This window comes from Monodon monoceros, unplaced genomic scaffold (genome assembly GCF_005190385.1).
Source record: "Monodon monoceros isolate NGI ecotype Baffin Bay Population unplaced genomic scaffold, NGI_Narwhal_1 Super_Scaffold_12, whole genome shotgun sequence".
Taxonomy (NCBI): Eukaryota; Metazoa; Chordata; class Mammalia; order Artiodactyla; family Monodontidae; genus Monodon; species Monodon monoceros.
Window position 1 is genome coordinate 151,802,928 of NW_021703768.1, and position 17,025 is coordinate 151,819,952.

The following is a 17,025-nucleotide window of genomic DNA, read 5'->3' on the forward strand; positions in this document are numbered from 1 at the left end:
GTTTGCTTGGCCATGCCGCGTGGCTTACGGGATCTTAATTCCCTGACCAGGGATTGAACCTGGGCCCCTGCAGTGAAAGTGCCGAGTCCTAATGACTGGACTGCCAGGGAATTCCCAAGGATCACTGTTTTTTTGTTTGTTTGTCTTTTCTTTTTAAATGTTTTTAATTTATTTTTTTATACAGCAGGTTCTTATTAGTTATCCATTTTATACATATTAGTGTATACATGTCAATCCCAATCTCCCAATTCATCCTCCCCCCACTTTCCCCCCTTGGCGTCCATACGTTTGTTCTCTACAGCTGTGTCTCTATTTCTGCCCTGCAAACTGGTTCATCTGTACCATTTTTCTAGGTTCCAAGGATCATTGTTTTAAGGCAACAAATTTTAGGGTGATTTGTTATGCAGCAGTCACGGGTCATGAGATCAGAGGAAACACAGGGGCTCACTGACATGGGTGACTGCACAGAAGGCTCAGCTGGTATGTAGCAGGGCTAGGCCTTGAGTCTGTGTCTTCCTAACTCTAAACCCCATCTTTGCTGTGAGGCTGAACTACTTCCTCTGGTTTCTGGGGTGGCTCTGGCCCAAGGAGAGTTCCCTTATCCCTCCCCACCCAGCAAAAGCCAGGCTGAAACCTCACCTAGGTATGGTGCTAGGGGCAGTCTGCAAGGACAGGCATACCCAAGACACACATTTGTTGTTTATTTCATGCAACAATTTCCATCTACACAGAGAGGGGAGGCAAGTGGTTGGGCTGGAGCTGGTGGCCGGGAACCCTTGTCAGAGGTGGGGAAGCCTCTTCTCAGAGCATCACTGGCTCAGGGCATAGGTGCCCTACTTAGGCAGGCCTGGAAGCAGCCCCGAGGCTCTCTTCATTTGCATAGCTCACTCGGAGGACTCATTTTTGGCAGGCTGACCAGAGTTCCCCTGGGTGGAAGCCTTGGGGTCGGTGAGACCCCAACTCTGAGCTTGAGGTCCATCTCCTCAGGCTGGCAAAGTCCCATCTGGTCCCTGCTGTGGGTGGTGGAGAGACAAGAACAACAGACATTCCAGCCTGGGACCTCCACATTTGGGGATCATAGGGCTCCCTGCTGCTGGGTCCATGTGGTAGTTATCACAGCGCTTGGCTTCCACTCCCGGCCAGAGGACACTTGTTCTCACGGAAGGCAGGCTGGTTCCTGAGGCCTACGGAACTTGGTGGGGGCTCAACCCCTTAGGGTGCTTCCCACAGCTCCCCGTGTCCAGCTACAAGTGGTGGGTGGGAGTTGTGTCAGTTGGCTGTGGCTGAGTGCAGAGGCCAGAGAGGCCAGGAGCAGCTGCATTTGCCATTCATGCCCTGAGCCTTTTTGGATGGTGTGGATCCTGGGCTCCAGAGCTTCAGAGGGCAGGCTCTTGCAGGGCAGCGGGACAGCCAGAGTCTCTGCTAATCAGGTGACTGAAGGCCCAACCTGACATCTTTGCAGCCTCTCCTGAGCCAGGCACTTTCACCTTCATCTCCTTCCCGGGAAAGCCAAGTCCTGAGGGTGCCCCTCAAGTACACATTGCCCCCAATGGGCCTGTCCACTTTCCTGGCAGCTTCACGTGCTGATCATTCTGGGGCTGGGCTGGGCACACTCTCAAATGTCAAAAGGCCACAGGTATGGTGGTGCATCCCGTGAAAAGATCAATATATTATTGTTTTGTTTTTACAAAAATTAAAAATGTCCACACGGATCTGTACAGGTTGTGAGATGCGTGCTTGGGGTCACTGGAAAAGGAGGGAAAGACTGAAGGTGAGGAGGGGACTGGGAAGCCCCAGAGGCCCTGCCCCTGGTCTGCACATCCCCATCCTGCTCATTTCCTCAGGAACAGCTGCACCCCCAATCCTCTCACCCCAATCTCCTGGATTCCACCCCCTCTCAGGGGGGCGGTATGGACAAAGTCCCAGGGGGTGCTGATGGCTTTGCACTGGCCGGGCCAGGCGCTGAGTGAGCCCTTTATGACCAAGAGGGTGGTCTGTGCACAACCACCTAGGATCACAGCCCTGGGCCTGGGGCCATGTGATGGGAGAGTCAAATCTAGGGTCATCTCGGGGAGACCTGGCTGTTCAGTCACTGTGTGGGGAGGAGCAGGCACCCAGCCCTGAGGCCCCCTGGGCCCCCCACTCCTCCCAGCCTGCCCTGGAGACTCTTCCCTGCAAAGTACCTTATGCCAGCAGCCAGGCACGGGCAGCCCATCAGGGCCCTGGAAAGGAAGAAGGTTTCAGTGACAAGGATGGGGGGCTGGTCAGGGCCCTACACACTCCTGCCCCAGGTGTAGGGAGCTGCCACCTCAGGCCACCGGACCCCACTGAGGCAGGGCCCGAATGCCTGCCCTGTCCACCTGGGTAGTCAGGTCATGGGACATGGCAGCCCCTCTCTGTGCTTATTCCAAGTGTGCCCCCATGGGCTTTGCTGGGACATATGTGCTGTGGGCAGAACCAGGACACCATGGAGTACAGGGCATCATGCCAGACATCCACAGGCCAGGAGTAGGGCCTGGCCCTGGTCCTTGCGAGGGGCTGCATGGCTTTCTGTCTGGCAGCTGTGACAGTGGCTCTAACAGCTCACACCGGGGGCCTGAGAGCTCTCAGTCATGTGACCAAGAGTATTTGAAGGACAGTCTAGGAAATGGGATTCCCTTTTGGCCTGTCCTGGTGCCTGTGTCTGGATCTGAGTGGCAGACAGGGGAGGTTGAGGTCAGGGTGGACACTGGGCCGGGGTGGGGAGGTGTGTGTGTGGGGTTGGGGTGGGGATCGTCTGGAGGCACCAGACACAAGCAGGGGGGCGGGTTTCTTCAGGTGGTCCAGAGGTGGGGAGCTGGAGACGGACAAAGCCTGACCCGTCAGTCAGCCTAGCGTCCCTGGTGGACGCTGTAGTGGACAACACTTCACTCCGTTCCAAAGCACACAGGCAGACCTCAGGCACGTGGGAGCACACCCCCGGCACTGCCATGCATCCACCAGGGGCAGAGGCTGGGACTCAAAGGGAAGTGGGGAGGAGGGGGAAGAATGGAAAGGCAGGCAGAATGGAGGAAGGCAGGGCAGAGCAGCGGGCACAGGCAGCTCAGAATGCCCAGCACAGCATGGCACACAGCACACAGCAGGCCAGGCCGCGTACCGCGGGGCAGGGTCTGCTGCCCCTCTCCAGGCCCCTGGAGCCTGGCGCCCATTGCCTGCCTCCGCATTTAAGATTCTCCTGTTTCAAAGACAAAGGCTTAATGACTTGGAGGGAAGTCTTGGCCCAGGGCCCGAGGCTGCGGGGCTGGGCCACCCTGTTCCCCTGCTGTCGCTGGCCCTTTCAGTGTGTGCTTGCCTCCTGCTCTGCTCTTTCTGTTTTTCCCATTGCCTCCTCAAAGCCATCTGGAGAAAGGGACTAGCATCTCCATTGCATGGATGAGGAGATTGAGGAACAGAGGGCCAAATGACCCACTAGAGGTCAGAGCACTGGGCTTCGGGGGTCCCTGCTCCTGACCCCCCTTTGGAAGGGGTACACCACATGGCTCCGTGTCCCTGGCAGGGAAGGCCAGATGTGAGTATCTGGTGAGTTTTAGTATGAAAACTCAGCTGTTTTGTTTTTCCTGTCTTTTCTAAGCTCCACTGGAAGAGTTTGACAAGTAAACCCTCCCTGCCTTCTAGAAAAAGAGAACCAAACTTTGGTTATTTCAGGTACTGAGTCTGGTGGGCCATGAGAGGCTGTTGTAAAGAAGCAGGAGAGGAGAAAGGCTGTGAAGTTCCCTTCACAGATGGGGCTTTGGGGAATGTGGAGGGGATGCAGGGGATGAGTGTGGGGCTACCCAGACCAGGAAAAGCCTCCTCTGGGATGGGAGAAACTCCCAGAGAGGTGAGGGTGGTCCCATCCCCCTTTAGGTCCCAGGAAGCTCTGTCCCTGACCAGGCCTCCCTCTCTATAGACAGGGTGGGTCCTCAGCCTTGCCCATGGAGGGGTCAGGACCAGAGCAAGAGGAGCCACCATGACAGCAGAGACAGCAGGGGTGGCCCTGCAGTGTGGGCCCCCCAGGGTGGGACCCATGGGGCCCCTGGGACTTGCAGCTGAGTTCTGAGTACAGGGAAGACATGGCCCCACCCTGGCAGGAGTCGGCAAAGACCTGGGTTGGGGCTCCCACGTCTCGCCAACACGTACCACTGGACATGGCTGGTCCAGGCCTGGGGGTCCCGGCTCGCCCTTCTGGCCTTTCATTCCTTTCCGACCGGGGACACCGCGCTCCCCCTGTGCAAGAAGGGAGATGGGGTGTGGCGGTGGCTGCCAGGCCCAGGGCACCTCCAATGCCCCTCAGAGAGATGGGCCTGGGGCCAGCAGCCACCCCTGCCCTGCTGCCCGCATCCCAGCCTTTTGGCCCTACCTCCTCCCGCCCACCCCGCCTTCTCTCTGCTTGCTTCCTGTCTCCCGCCCTCCTTTCTTTTCTGCCTGCTCTCTCCTTCTCTTCACTTGCCTCCCTCCTTCTTTCCTCCTGCCCCCACCTTCTCTCCAGCTGCCCCTCACTTTCTCTCCACCTCCCTCACCTTCTCTCCACGCTCGCTCCGGTCGCCTTTCTCTCCTCGAGGTCCAGGGAAACCCTGACAAAAGGATTAAAGGTTAAACCTGATGATGAAATTTGAGGTCTGTTCTGCTTATCTGTACATCTCTGCTCCTCTCCGACCCACATTTGCCCCTTCCCTCCACGCATACTCGTGGTACAAGCTGGACCAGCCCCAGCTCCTAGGTGACACAGATGCTGGGTACCAGGATGACTTAGAGAAAACATGCATTCAGGACACCAGCACTGCTTCCTCCAGAGTAGAACACTGTTGTTGTTTCTGGATGGAAGCCCTCAGGCAGAACCGCTAGCAAGGGGCTTTTTCTTATGTCAAGTCAGATGCAGCATGCATTGGCCCAGGCTTGGCTGGGGACAGAGACACAGGAAACCCATGTAAGTTTATATCACCATCTTCAGCAGACCAAGTAATGGTGCCCTCTGTTCTCTGCCTTTGGCTCAAACTCATATGCCCACCCACCCATCCATCCATTTGTCCATCTGTTCATCTACCCAACCAACATTTCTAAGCATCCACTAGGAACTGGGCTTTGGGCTGAATGCTGAGGGCAGAAAATCAGATTTGATATGTTCCCTCTTATATTTATTACGTTGTTTTTAGAAATATGATACATTGATATCCTCAAAATCTTGCTGGCTAGGGAGAGGCTGCCTCTCCCAGGGGTAGTCAACTCTTACATATAGCAAAGGGCTAGGCTGGGAGCATGCCTTTCAGATGCAAACCAACCAATCCCCCAACCACCCACTCTATCTAACTCACACACCAAGTCAATATTTCCCCTGGCCCAAATCATGCCAGGACCAGGTAGCAGGCAACAAGAGACTATATAGCCCAAAGCCTGCCAGGATTATTTAAACTAGCCAGTCCTAAACTGTTTACTCTGCTCTGCCTTGCTTTTCCCATAGAAACACCAATAAAAGCCCTGGCCTAGGCTTTTTCCTCACTCCTTACTGCCTGCCAACGAAAACTGCTGCGTCTCCATGTGGCCCCATGTGGGACATGCCATTTCCCTGGGAAATGTAAGCTATAAGTTCTTCTGTCAAAGGCATTAGGCCACTGTGTGTCATCACTAAGTCACCTCCATGAATTAAAACCCTGCAGGTACAAAGGTACACAGTCTAACATGGCAGGCAGTGGGGTGCAGAAGATGATGACCAATGGTCAGTGACAGAGGTCTGAACCAGATACCATGGGGTCCCAGGGAGCGGGGCTCTTCTGTCCAGGTGTGAGGTCAGGTAAGGCTTCCGAGCAGGCTCCCCATTTCAGCAGGGCCTGGTGGAGTGGGTGCCAGGAGTTTGCCAGGTAGAGCAGGTAGGTGTGGCTTTGAGATGCCACTCTGAGCTCCAGGCCTCCCAGAGAGCAGCTGTGGCCACAGTGAGCAGCTGGTGGCATGGAGTCCCTTTTGCTCCACCCCCACTACCTCCCTGGGTCCCAGCCTGAGCTGGATTCATCAGTGTCTTCTCCTGACCCTCCTCATTGATGTAACGTGGCCCTCCCAGTCAGAAAGTCAGTCTAGAGTTCTTCCTCTTCCTTGTCTGCAGGTGCTTTCCATGGTGACATTTTCTCCTTAAAGTCTAGGGTGGACGCCAGAGCCCTTGCAGCCCTGCCTGCATCTGGTCACCATTTCCCTTGCAATAGCTACCTGATTTTCCTGGGAACCACCCTCCCTTCTCACAATTCACCAACTCCACCATCAGCTCCAGGATGGAGCATGTGAGCAGGCTGGCCAGTCAGGGCACTGCATTCTTATGGCAAGTGACATTTCAGCATTAACCTAGCTGGGGCCAAGAAGAGTTGATAAGATTTTTTCTCAAAGAGTAGAGAGTGAGGCAAATGCCTTTCTCCAGGATTTGGACCGAGGGGGATGCAGGTCTGGAGCTCTTGGCTCCATCTCATCACCATGCGGAAACTGGAATGATGACTACACAGAGGAAGCAGAGACAAGAGAGAATGAGAGGTTGGGTCATGTTGACACACTTGAGCCCTGGATCTATGTGTCATACATCTGGATTTTTCAGGTATGAGTCAGTTTAAACCAGTTTAAATTGTGCTTTCTGTCTCTTGATCCAATCAACACTGGGTTAATACTTCTCCTTCTCTCCTTCCCACAGTACTGCACTAGCTGAAGCCTCGTCATCTTTCACAGGATATTGCAACAGGCTCCTCACTGCTCTTCCCACCTCCCTACTCCAATGGATCATCCATCCATTCTCTATCCTCCATCCATCCTCCACCATCCTCCATCCATCATCTATTCACTTACTATTCATACATCCATGATCCATGATCCATCATTCATTTACATCCATCATCCATCATTTATTTATATCCATCACTCATTTACCCACCATCCACCCATCCTTCATCCACCCATCCATCCATCCATCCATCAACAAAGCACCTACTCTGGGCTGTGTGTTGGACTTAGCAATGGGGACGTGGGCAGAACGAGTCAGTTGTAGTCCCAGCCATGGGGAAGGGGGATACATCCAAGCTAACCAGATCAAGTTACTGTATGGGCAGCATGAGGGCAAAACTTACACATGGGAGGGACCCAGTCACAGTGAACGGTGAGATACTTACATCTAGTCCTGGCTCCCCGGGTCGGCCCTGAGAAGAGACAAAGAGGAGATGTGAGGGGGCTGAGAAGGAGGTGCTGGGAACACAGCTGCTGGGAAGTTCAGCCCTGTGAATTGTCCACAGAACCTGAATTCTGGCCCCAGGGACCAGGGAAGTGCAGGGGTTGAGCCCCCAGGACTGAGTGACACGATAGTTGGGGGGCATTAAAGGAAGGATGTTACCTTCTCTCCTTTGGTTCCTGGCAGCCCAATAAGGCCTGGTGGGCCAGCTGGCCCCTGGGTGGAAAAGGAATGGGTCAAGAGGCATGACAGTTATAGAAATTAGCACCTCTAAGGACAAACAAGGCTCATGACACTCACAGGCAGGCCACTGGGTCCTCTCTCACCCGACATGCCCTTCTCTCCCTTTGCTCCATCCAAGCCCTGGAAGCAAAGGGGAGACACCAGTTAAGGGGGCCAGACAGATGGCAGGACAGGAAAGCTTGGGGCCTGTGCGGGAACCGAGGTGTACAGGGCAGAGGGACAGACTCCAAGCTCTGACAGGCCTGGCCCTGGCTCCCTTCTTGTGCAAATAATCAGAATGTGGGTGTGCACATTTTACCTTTTCTCACATGTGGGCTTTTTCAGTAATCATGGAAGGTCACACCCATTTCACAGATGAGGAAACAGAGGGACAGAGAGGGCCAGGGACAGGCCCAGTTGTACAGCCAGGGAGTGGCAGGGCTGAGTGGCAACTGCATTTCTGAGTCCCAGTCTTGGACCCCATCCCTGACAGCAGCTGCTTCTTCTGAACATGATCTGGGGAGGCCTCGGGACAAAGCAGAGCCAGAAGCAGCACATCTGGTTAGGCCACATGCCCGGCCCTGCTCAGCTCTGGGATTCCATGATTCTGAGGTCCCATTCAGCATCTGAGCTTGGGAAGCAGAGATGTGCTCTCCCCCAGGGTAAACTAGGGAGATGCAGGGAGGCCAGCTGGCCTCTCTGGGACAGGGCACATGGTCAGGCCACACTCACGGCTTTAATTTAAGAGCAGAGGACATGACTTTATGTAATATACACCAAACCCAAGACCTCATATCCAGGTGTGGGCAGTTGAAAGACAGATGTGCACTAGGGGAGGGGGCAAGGAATGGAGAGGCCAAGTGTTGGGTGGGGGGCATCAGCGGGATTATTCTACAGGGGATTGGGAATGGCCAGGCCCTGGGAAGATGCAAGGCTGGTCCAGGGCCGAGCATGGGGCCCTCGCTTTGCCTACTAGCAAGACGTTTTGGAACTGTCCAGGCTGTGAGCCTGCAGCAAGTGGGAGGGGCTCCTACCCATGCTTTAGGACTCACCTTGGGACCCTGGATTCCCTGAAGGCCCTGGAGGAGGAGGGGAAAGCAGGTCAGAAAGGCCATCAGGATGGGTCCAGACCTCCAGGTCAGGCCCTGTTGCAGTGGCCACATAGGCTTGCAGGCCACTCACTGGCCCCTGCGGCCCTGACCTCTGTGGCCTCCCAAACCCAGACTTGGGCTCTGCCCTCCTTGTCTGATGTGCCCCCTCCCCCCTGCGGTATCCTCTCCTCCCCTGGGCCTGAGCCCACCACCCTCTTCGTATCCCAGCTGCTTCAAGCCAAACATTCTTACCATGGGGCCTGGGGGACCAGGGGGGCCTGGAGGCCCTGGTTCCACTATGATCTGGGCCTAGGAAGGGTCAGAGGTGGATTAGTCACCCATCGCCCCGTCATCCCTCACTCACCCACACTTGAGTTCATCGGACATTGGAGGAGCACTGCCTGGGTATGGGCGCCGAGCTCCCTGCTGCCCCCAGGAGGGCTCTGCCTGGTGGGAGGCCCAGTGCTGGCCTTTGGGTTCAAAGACAGGCCTCAGGCTCCCCCTCCCCCTCCCTCACTGCCCTGGGCTTGGTCAGGCCAGGTGGCCCTTGTGTCCCAAGGCTCAGGGCCCCAGCCAGCCCTCAGCAGAGATCATCAGCAGCCCCCTTACCAGGCTCTCCTGTAGGTCGTCAGATGCCAGATCTCCCTTCTCCCCCTTGGGGCCGTCGGCACCCTGCAGGATAGGATGGCCTTGAGCCTTTTCTGTCCATCACCAAAATCACCATCCATGGGGCTCAGCATCTCCCCTTCCTTCCCCCATAATGCTTCTGGGCAGCAGCAATAAGTTGGCCTTTGCAGCTTAAAATAGTTTTCCTTAAATCAGTGGGTTTGTTTCCTGTGGGGCGGGGGCAGCCAGGGGCTCTGGAAGTAAAGACCTGGAGTTCAAATCCTGGCACCAGCTCTCTAGCTGAGTAAGCCTCATGGATGGACAATGGGTATGTAGTGGTGGCAGCTCTTCGCACCTAGCCACACATGACAAGAGCAGTGCTAAAAATGATGGTGACAGAGGGTATTTATCACATGTTAGCCAATCATTCTCAGCCCTGTCCATGTGTTCCCTTGTAGGAGTGGGAGATTATCACCCCCATTTTAATTAAATTAAATTAATTAATTTTTAACATCTTTATTGGAGTATAATTGCTTTACAATGGTGTGTTAGTTTCTGCTTTATAACAAAATGAGTCAGCTATACGTATACATACATCCCCATATCTCCTCCCTCTTGCGTCTCCCTCCCACCCTCCCTATCTCACCCCTCTAGGTGGTCACAAAGCACCGAGCTGATCTCCCTGTGCTATGTGGCTGCTTCCTACTAGCTATCAATTTTCCATTTGGTAGTATATATAAGTCCATGCCACTCTCTCACTTTGTCCCAGCTTACCCTTCCCCTCCCCACGTCCTCAAGTCCATTCTCTACGTCTGCGTCTTTATTTCTGTCCTGCCCCTAGGTTCTTCATAACCATTTTTTTTTTTAGATTCCATATATATGTGTTAGTATATGGTGTTTGTTTTTCTCTTTCTGACTTACTTCACTCTGTATGACAGACTCTAGGTCCATCTACCTCACTACAAATAACTCAATTTCGTTTCTTTTTATTCACCCCCATTTTAGAGCTGAGGAAACTGAGGCCCGGGGAGGTTAGGTCACTTGTACAGGGTTCCAGAGTCAGTAAGAGATGGAGCAGAATGCAAACGTGGGCTGTCAGAGCTCCCAGTCTAACCACCGGACACTAGGCGAGGCCTCCTTATTTCACCTTAAGGAGGCCTTGGGAGGTAAGTGGTAGGTCCTTCTACAGAGGAGGAAGTGGGGGCTCAGAGTCAGGGCAGCCCAGAGCTTCCCTTTAAAGGCTCGGTGGGCCAGGGCTGGGCTGAGACTAGGACCGTAGGGCCCCAGCCCCTGGCAGCCACCGTGGGGGACACACATTCACCTTGGGACCCCTGCATGGGGCAAGTAGGGTGAGGCCCACCCAGCCACATACCGGGAGGCCTGACAGGCCCATCTCTCCTGCTTCCCCTTTGGGTCCTATCGGCCCGGCTTCTCCTGGGTCTCCTTTCTGTCCTTTGGGACCCTGAAAACCGCAGAACAAGGTACAGTAGGCACTTTCCCTCCCCCCAACGCTGGTAGGTCCCCAGAGCTTAGTCCAGGCCAAGCCAGACCCCCACCTCCTCCTTGTGGGTCCTCCCCTCCAGACCAGGTGATGAATGAGCAGAGGGGCCTGGTCGGAGACAGAGAAGGGGCAGCCCCTAGCGTGCCTCACTGCAAGCAGGGGTGCAGGGTGGGGCAGGGCGTGGAGGGGGTGGAGCAAGTGGGACTGGGACTGGGCAGCTACCAAGGGGCGCATATGGGGTTTGGGGCCAACCTTGTGCTCATATCTCAGGAGCCAATGGTGGGAGCCCCACATACAACCAACCATCCCTCAGTCACCCTTCCAGACACCGTATTCCCTCATTCAACCAATTTTGTAACGTCCACTGTGTGCCACACATGAGGGACCCAGTGCTAAAGCACATCCATGAATGTTAAGTGGTTCTCATGGACACTGTCGAGTCTATGTAGGATCACACACACACATGTACACTTGGAATAATATTAATAACGACAGTGATACTTTTAGCTAACATTTGAAGACTCTTTGCTATTACATGCGGGCACTGCTCTCAGGTGTGTTCCATACACAGTTATTTAACCCTCATGGCAGCCCTGTTATACCATCTTCACCTGTGGGTGAGGAACTAAGGCTGCCAGAAAGTGAGTAGCTTGCCTGAGGTCTACGGGCAGAACCAGGATTTGCACACAGGCTCCAGAGCCCACTCTGTTCTGTTGCCTCTCTCCAACTCTGCGCGCACACACACACACACACACACACACACACACACACACACACACACAGAGTCCGACGCCAAGCACCAGCATCACCAAGGAAATAAAAGGCCCAGAGACCTTCTCTCCGTCGATTCCTGGAGCACCAGGCAATCCGAGTTCGCCCTGGAAGGGAATAGACAGCAAGGGGGGTTATGGTGTCCCACAGCCCCTGGCAGGAATTTGTGGCCAGGCTGCTTCCCCTGACCAGCACGCCAGCCCTGGGTTGGGTCCCTGCAGTTGGAGCTTCAAGAAGATGCCCACTGGGTGTCCAGCACAGTGCCAGGCACCAACCACCCTCTCCTCCATTTCCTCAGCCCCTATGGGCAGGTGCAGCCCGTGGCTATAGTAGGTTGATAGGTTACAGATTTGGAAGCTGAGGCTCCAGGCCACACAGCCCAGGGATGATGGCAGAGACCAGACCCTGCCTGATTTCAAAGTCTTGGGCTCCTTCTCCTGAGCCAAGTGGGCAGGTGTAAACGATGCACACAGGCCATAGGAATGCCTATGTAATCTACAGGACTTTGTGAGGTCATGAGGGGCCCATTTATGGATTACACGTGTGAATGATCCCAGGGAGAACCCAGGGGCAAGAAGAAGGCACCCAGCTTGGTTAGGAAGGAGCAGGGCCACTTTCTCTGAGCCCCAGAAGCCAGGCCAGGGTGCTGGGAGAGAAGCAGAGGCAGAGGGGAGAGGGGAGGTGGGCCCTGGAGACAGGGGCCTGGGGGGACCACATAGCTACATCTGAACTAACCTTGGCTCCAGGGATCCCTGGTGGCCCGGGGGGCCCCTGTGGCCCAGGAGGACCCTGTGTGTGAAAGTCAAGGGGTCAGTATTCAGGTGGGGCCTCCCCATCACTCCCCACCCACCCCTACATCTGGAGGCAGCAGTGACCCTTATAGCCCCCTTCCCACCTAGTCAGGTCAGGCCTTGTGTCTTGGGGGAGGCCAGGCAGACCGCACCAGGTATCGGGTAAGACGTCACAGTGTCTAATTGCCACGAAGGGCCCAGAACCCCTCTGCCCTCAGTATAGGTTTTGTCACAACACACTCCTGCTCAAGATCCTGCGATGGCTCCCCCATTGCCTCTAGAAACAAGTGTAAAACCCTTGCTGGCATTCAAGGCCAGCCAAAGATCACATTCCCACCAGTGGCCTAGCACCGTGCTCTCTGCCTCTCCCGTGAACTCTGGTGCTGTCTGCTGGTCCTGGGCATCCCTCGGTTTCACTGGGAGGAGATGGTGTCTTCACTCCCAAATTCCTGCCCCCACCCAGGACTCCCACAGGCCTGCTGCCCACCATCACCCCCCATACTCATGCCCCTTCACAAAGGCTGCAGCTGCCCAGCCCCCAGCCCAGCAAGTTCCAGGTCTCTTCCGTCCACCTCCTCTCACTAACCTGCCCCCACTTTTTAACAACTGAGGTATAGTTAATGTACAATATTATATAAGTTACAGGTGTACAAAATAGTGATTCAAATTTTTAAAGGTTATACTCTAGTTATAGTTATTATAAAATATTGGTTATGTTCCCTGTGTTGTACAATATATCCTTGTAGCTTATTTTAAACATAATAGTTTGTACTTCTTAATCCCTTACCCCTATATTACCCCTCCCCACTTCCTTCTCCCCACTGGTAACCACTAGTTTGTTCTCTATATGTGTGAGTCTTATTTTTTGTTATATTCACTAGTTTGTTGTAGTTTTTAGATTCCACATATAAGTGATATCATATAGTATTTGTCTTTCTCTGTCTGACTTATTTCACTTAGCATAATACCCTCCAAGTCCATCCATGTTGTTGCAAATGGCAAAATTTCATTTTTTTAAAATATCTGAGTAGAATTCCATTGTATGTGTGTGATATATACACACACATCTTCTTTATCCATTCATCTGTTGATGAACACTTCCAATATCTTGCAACCTGTGCCTTCTTGTTGGCTCCTCCATTGAGATGCCCCTGGTCTTACAACCTTCCTCCATTCCACCCACCCTTCTCCAGGTTCAGGCCCAGCACATGCCTCCCTGGTGGCCTCCCTGCCTCTAGCTATCCCCACCTTTCGTACCATTCCCTTCACCCATCTGTGTCTGCCCACTGCCCATTGAATCCAGTCATTGTCCCCGGCTGGCATCCAAAATCCACTTCCCGCCTCTCTGAGCTCATAGGGCTTCTCCATGCGGCTCATGCACATGCACGCCCTTGGGCCACGTCACACCACACCACGCCATGCAGGCCTGGGGTGGGCACATTACCATCAGCTTGTGCTTCCCTGAGGCCTGTAGGAGATAACTGAAATTGAAGCTCAGGTGGGATTAGGTGCTGACACCCAGTCTTGTCTCTGAGGACCACCTTTCCCCACCCCAGCTCCCCTCCCTGGTACCTGTGAGCAGCTGGCACCCAACCCCTCACTCTACCAGTGATGGGTCCCAAGTTTGCCCAGCACTGGGCCAGGGCTCAGAGGCCATACATCTCCTGAGCCTCCCAGTACAGGCCTTGCCACACTCTTCTCTCCCAGAGGTCATTAGAAGACCCAGCCCCCTCCAGCCTGTGTTCCCTAGGAAGGCCCCGGGAGGCCCTGCCTCCTGCTTCTGAAGGGTGAGCTTCCCTTTTTGCCTTGGCCTCTGAGGAGCTCAGGGCCACATGGGCCCCATTTACAGTAGCTCTCTCAGCATCGTGTGGGTCTCCACACAGAGTTGACTTCCATATCAGGCACCTGGTGAATGTGGAGCCTTTCGTTAAGCTGCCACTGGTCCCTTGTGTAAAGAGGTGCAGGACTTATACACAAAGTAAATGAATATTCCCTCAGGAAACGAACAGCAAGGGTGTATCAGGGTCTACCAGGAACACTACCATAAGGGCATCCAAGATCCTGCCATCGTAGTCAATTACCACCGTGTCTCCTTGCTCACCCTTGAGGCCTGGGGGACCCTGAGGCAGAAAGAAGAGGAAGAATTTCAGGGAAAAGCATGGTAGTCATTTCTGTCTTACCCAGAGAACCTAGTAACCAGGGCTGCACACAGGCCAGTGAGCTGTGGGTCAGCTCTCAGCTGTACCCTGGGCGGCCCCAGCATGGTGTCTTCTTGCATTCTCTCAGGCACTGGCACCCTGACTGAGCAATCCAGGGGCCAGGCAGGGGGTGACACAAGGGAAGGGGGATGCCTGGGGCCAACTGAGGAACACACCTCCGCCTAGCCTGGGGGTGGCTGTGATTTGCCTTCACGTGGGAACTGAAGCCCACTGAGGCCCATCCCTGCGTTCTTGAGAGAAAATGGAGAGTCTGATTTTGATGTGAAGTGCTTCAGACTTTTAAATGTTGGCAAACAAACAAAAACACCCAAACCCTCCAAAACACTGCGCGGGCCAATTAAAGACATGCCGGCTGGATGCTGCCCTTGTACCTCAGTTTCTTAACCTCAGGTGGAGACTGCACACACCAGGCACTGACACTCCCATTCGCTCCTGGTTCTGAGCACACACCCCCCTACACACATGTCCACATGTATGTGTTGCACATGCATGTGTCCACACAGGCACGCATCCTCACAGGCATGTGCACTGCTGCTGGAACCTCACCTTTCATCTGAACCTCACCTCCCCACTGGACTCTTCTCTGCTAGGAGAGCAGCGGGGTCTGGGAGCACTTTGGTCAGGCCTGAGGCCATCTGCGCAGGATGGAGAGACCCAGGCCAGGGCATCATTTGCCAGCTGCCTCCACGGTCATGGCCTTCACGGAACTGTAAGGTGTACACTGAATTCCCACACTCAATGCTTAATCCAATTCCCTGGCCACCTGCACGAACAGGCTGCGGGCTTAGACCTGTGTTTTGGAGGAGGAAGGCTGCCTCTGGGAGCATAATGGGGATGTGATTGCCCAAAATCACAGGGCCAATAACAGGGGCTGGGATGTAGTTCTAAAAGTGTGTTGATAGGGGCTCATCACAAAAGATCTGGAACCAGCTGCGGTGGCTGTGCTCCAGAGACAGGGGTGAACGGTGATGTGGGGCTGGGGGAAAGGCAAGGCCCCACAGGGGGAGGGTAATGCCATATGTCGCAAATCGAGGTCTATGTTTGAATACGCCAAGAAAAGAGTCTGGGAGGGCAGACACTTTCCTGGGGAGGAGGAGAAGAGGGGAGAGGACGGGACTCTTATTTTCACATCCATAGTTGAACATTTTACCAAAAGCATGTATTATGAGACTAAAAGCAAAAAAAAAAAAAATCACTAATGAATTATTATTATTAAAAAAAGACTCCCAGTTCCTGCCAGCTCTTCTGGGGTCTCTGGGGGACAGGGGGCTTCAGAAGGAATCAGGCCCCTGGATCCCACTGGTGTGGCTGGGGGAAGACGGCTTACCCGCGGCCCTGTGGCTCCATCGGCGCCTGGCTGGCCGGGCTCCCCCTGTGGAGACACATGGTTGCAGCCAGGTGTGCAGGGCTAAAGCCAAAAGTTCCCCTGCCCACTCTAGTCCCCTCTTCCCCAAAGGACACAGGGCCGAGTGGACATGACTGGCATCCCGGGAATGGGGCTCCCTGAGGGAGGGCCTGTGAGACCTTCCTCTGACCCCTCGTTGTGTAGAGATGGGCCACTGAGGCCCAGAAGCCCAAGGCTACACAGTGGAGGCCTCATCACTCACCCAGACCCACTGCCACCCGCCCCCAGGTGGGCTTCTGACTGCCAATCAAACAAGACCCCTGGGCCTGGGACCTCCCGGACTCCCAACTTAAAAGGGCAAATTGGAGGGGAAACCCATCTCCCCCGTGATGGGCCTTTGGGAACCAGAGCAGTGGACTGTGATGTCACCTTGGGCCCCAGGGCTCTGTCCACGCCATTCTCTCCCTGAGGCCCCGCGCTCCCTGGCTTGCCCTGCAACAGAGGCGTGTGCTGTGAGAGAGCGCTGGGGGCAGGCTGGGGGCCGCCTGGGTCTGTGGGCTTCCGGAGTAACTCCTGAGAACGTGCCTGAGCCCAGCCGGGGGTTGGGGGGCATGGGCTCAGTGCAGCCCAGAGGACTCAGGACCAAGGCCCCTTCTGGTTTTGTCTTGGCGCATGGTTGGAGCAGCTCAGGGGCTCAGCCAGTTTGGAGCAGGCTGGCCAGGATTTGGTGGTTGTCTTAAGGGGTTGGGGAAGCAAGGAAGATACCCAGTTCCTGCCTTGGGGACTGGGTAGAGTGGGGCCACCTAAGATGGGAACCAGAAGACTTGAGGGTGTGAGGGGAGGCAAATGGCTTGGGTGACTTGCCAGGCCCGTTGGTGAGTGGGACCCTGGCCTTACTGCTTGCCTCCCTCTGGCCTGTCCTGGTCATCAACCCATGGGCCATGATGTGAAAGGGCGGCGTAGGGCTTCACCAGGCAGGTGGGAACTGGGGAGGTGGGAGGCAGGGGGACCACTGAGGGAGGGACATGTACCTACCTTGGGCCCTGAGGGTCCTGGGAGCCCTGGCTGGCCTGGTGTCCCATCATCCCCCTGAGGAGAGAACAGTGGAGGCTGCAGCCCTCAACCTGCACACACTGGCTGGGTCCTCTGGCAGTCAGTTGGCCATCCCCCCTTTGTACTCCCCAGCACACCAGTCCACTTCTGGCAGCAGCACTGGTCATACTGGGTTGGGGCAGCGCCCCTCTCCCCTCTTTGTAACTCTAGGGCAGG

General features: G+C 54.9%; 1 protein-coding gene across 1 annotated transcript in view; it reads right to left on the reverse strand.

Annotated features, from left to right (window-relative positions):
• Nucleotides 1-685: 685 nt before the first annotated feature.
• COL23A1 (collagen type XXIII alpha 1 chain) overlaps nucleotides 686-17,025 on the reverse strand; it is a 321,989-nt gene continuing 305,649 nt past the window's right edge. Inside the window, exons 9-24 of the mRNA XM_029216844.1 lie at nucleotides 16,792-16,845; nucleotides 15,739-15,783; nucleotides 14,235-14,312; nucleotides 12,137-12,190; nucleotides 11,464-11,508; nucleotides 10,502-10,591; nucleotides 9,133-9,195; nucleotides 8,776-8,832; nucleotides 8,485-8,511; nucleotides 7,511-7,573; nucleotides 7,373-7,426; nucleotides 7,155-7,181; nucleotides 4,539-4,592; nucleotides 4,159-4,245; nucleotides 2,184-2,222; nucleotides 686-1,746 (exon numbers count right to left, since the gene is read on the reverse strand). Coding sequence (XP_029072677.1) covers nucleotides 1,744-1,746; nucleotides 2,184-2,222; nucleotides 4,159-4,245; nucleotides 4,539-4,592; nucleotides 7,155-7,181; nucleotides 7,373-7,426; nucleotides 7,511-7,573; nucleotides 8,485-8,511; nucleotides 8,776-8,832; nucleotides 9,133-9,195; nucleotides 10,502-10,591; nucleotides 11,464-11,508; nucleotides 12,137-12,190; nucleotides 14,235-14,312; nucleotides 15,739-15,783; nucleotides 16,792-16,845 — 840 coding nt within the window. The 3' untranslated portion in view covers nucleotides 686-1,743. The remainder of the gene's footprint in view (nucleotides 1,747-2,183; nucleotides 2,223-4,158; nucleotides 4,246-4,538; nucleotides 4,593-7,154; nucleotides 7,182-7,372; nucleotides 7,427-7,510; nucleotides 7,574-8,484; nucleotides 8,512-8,775; nucleotides 8,833-9,132; nucleotides 9,196-10,501; nucleotides 10,592-11,463; nucleotides 11,509-12,136; nucleotides 12,191-14,234; nucleotides 14,313-15,738; nucleotides 15,784-16,791; nucleotides 16,846-17,025) is intronic.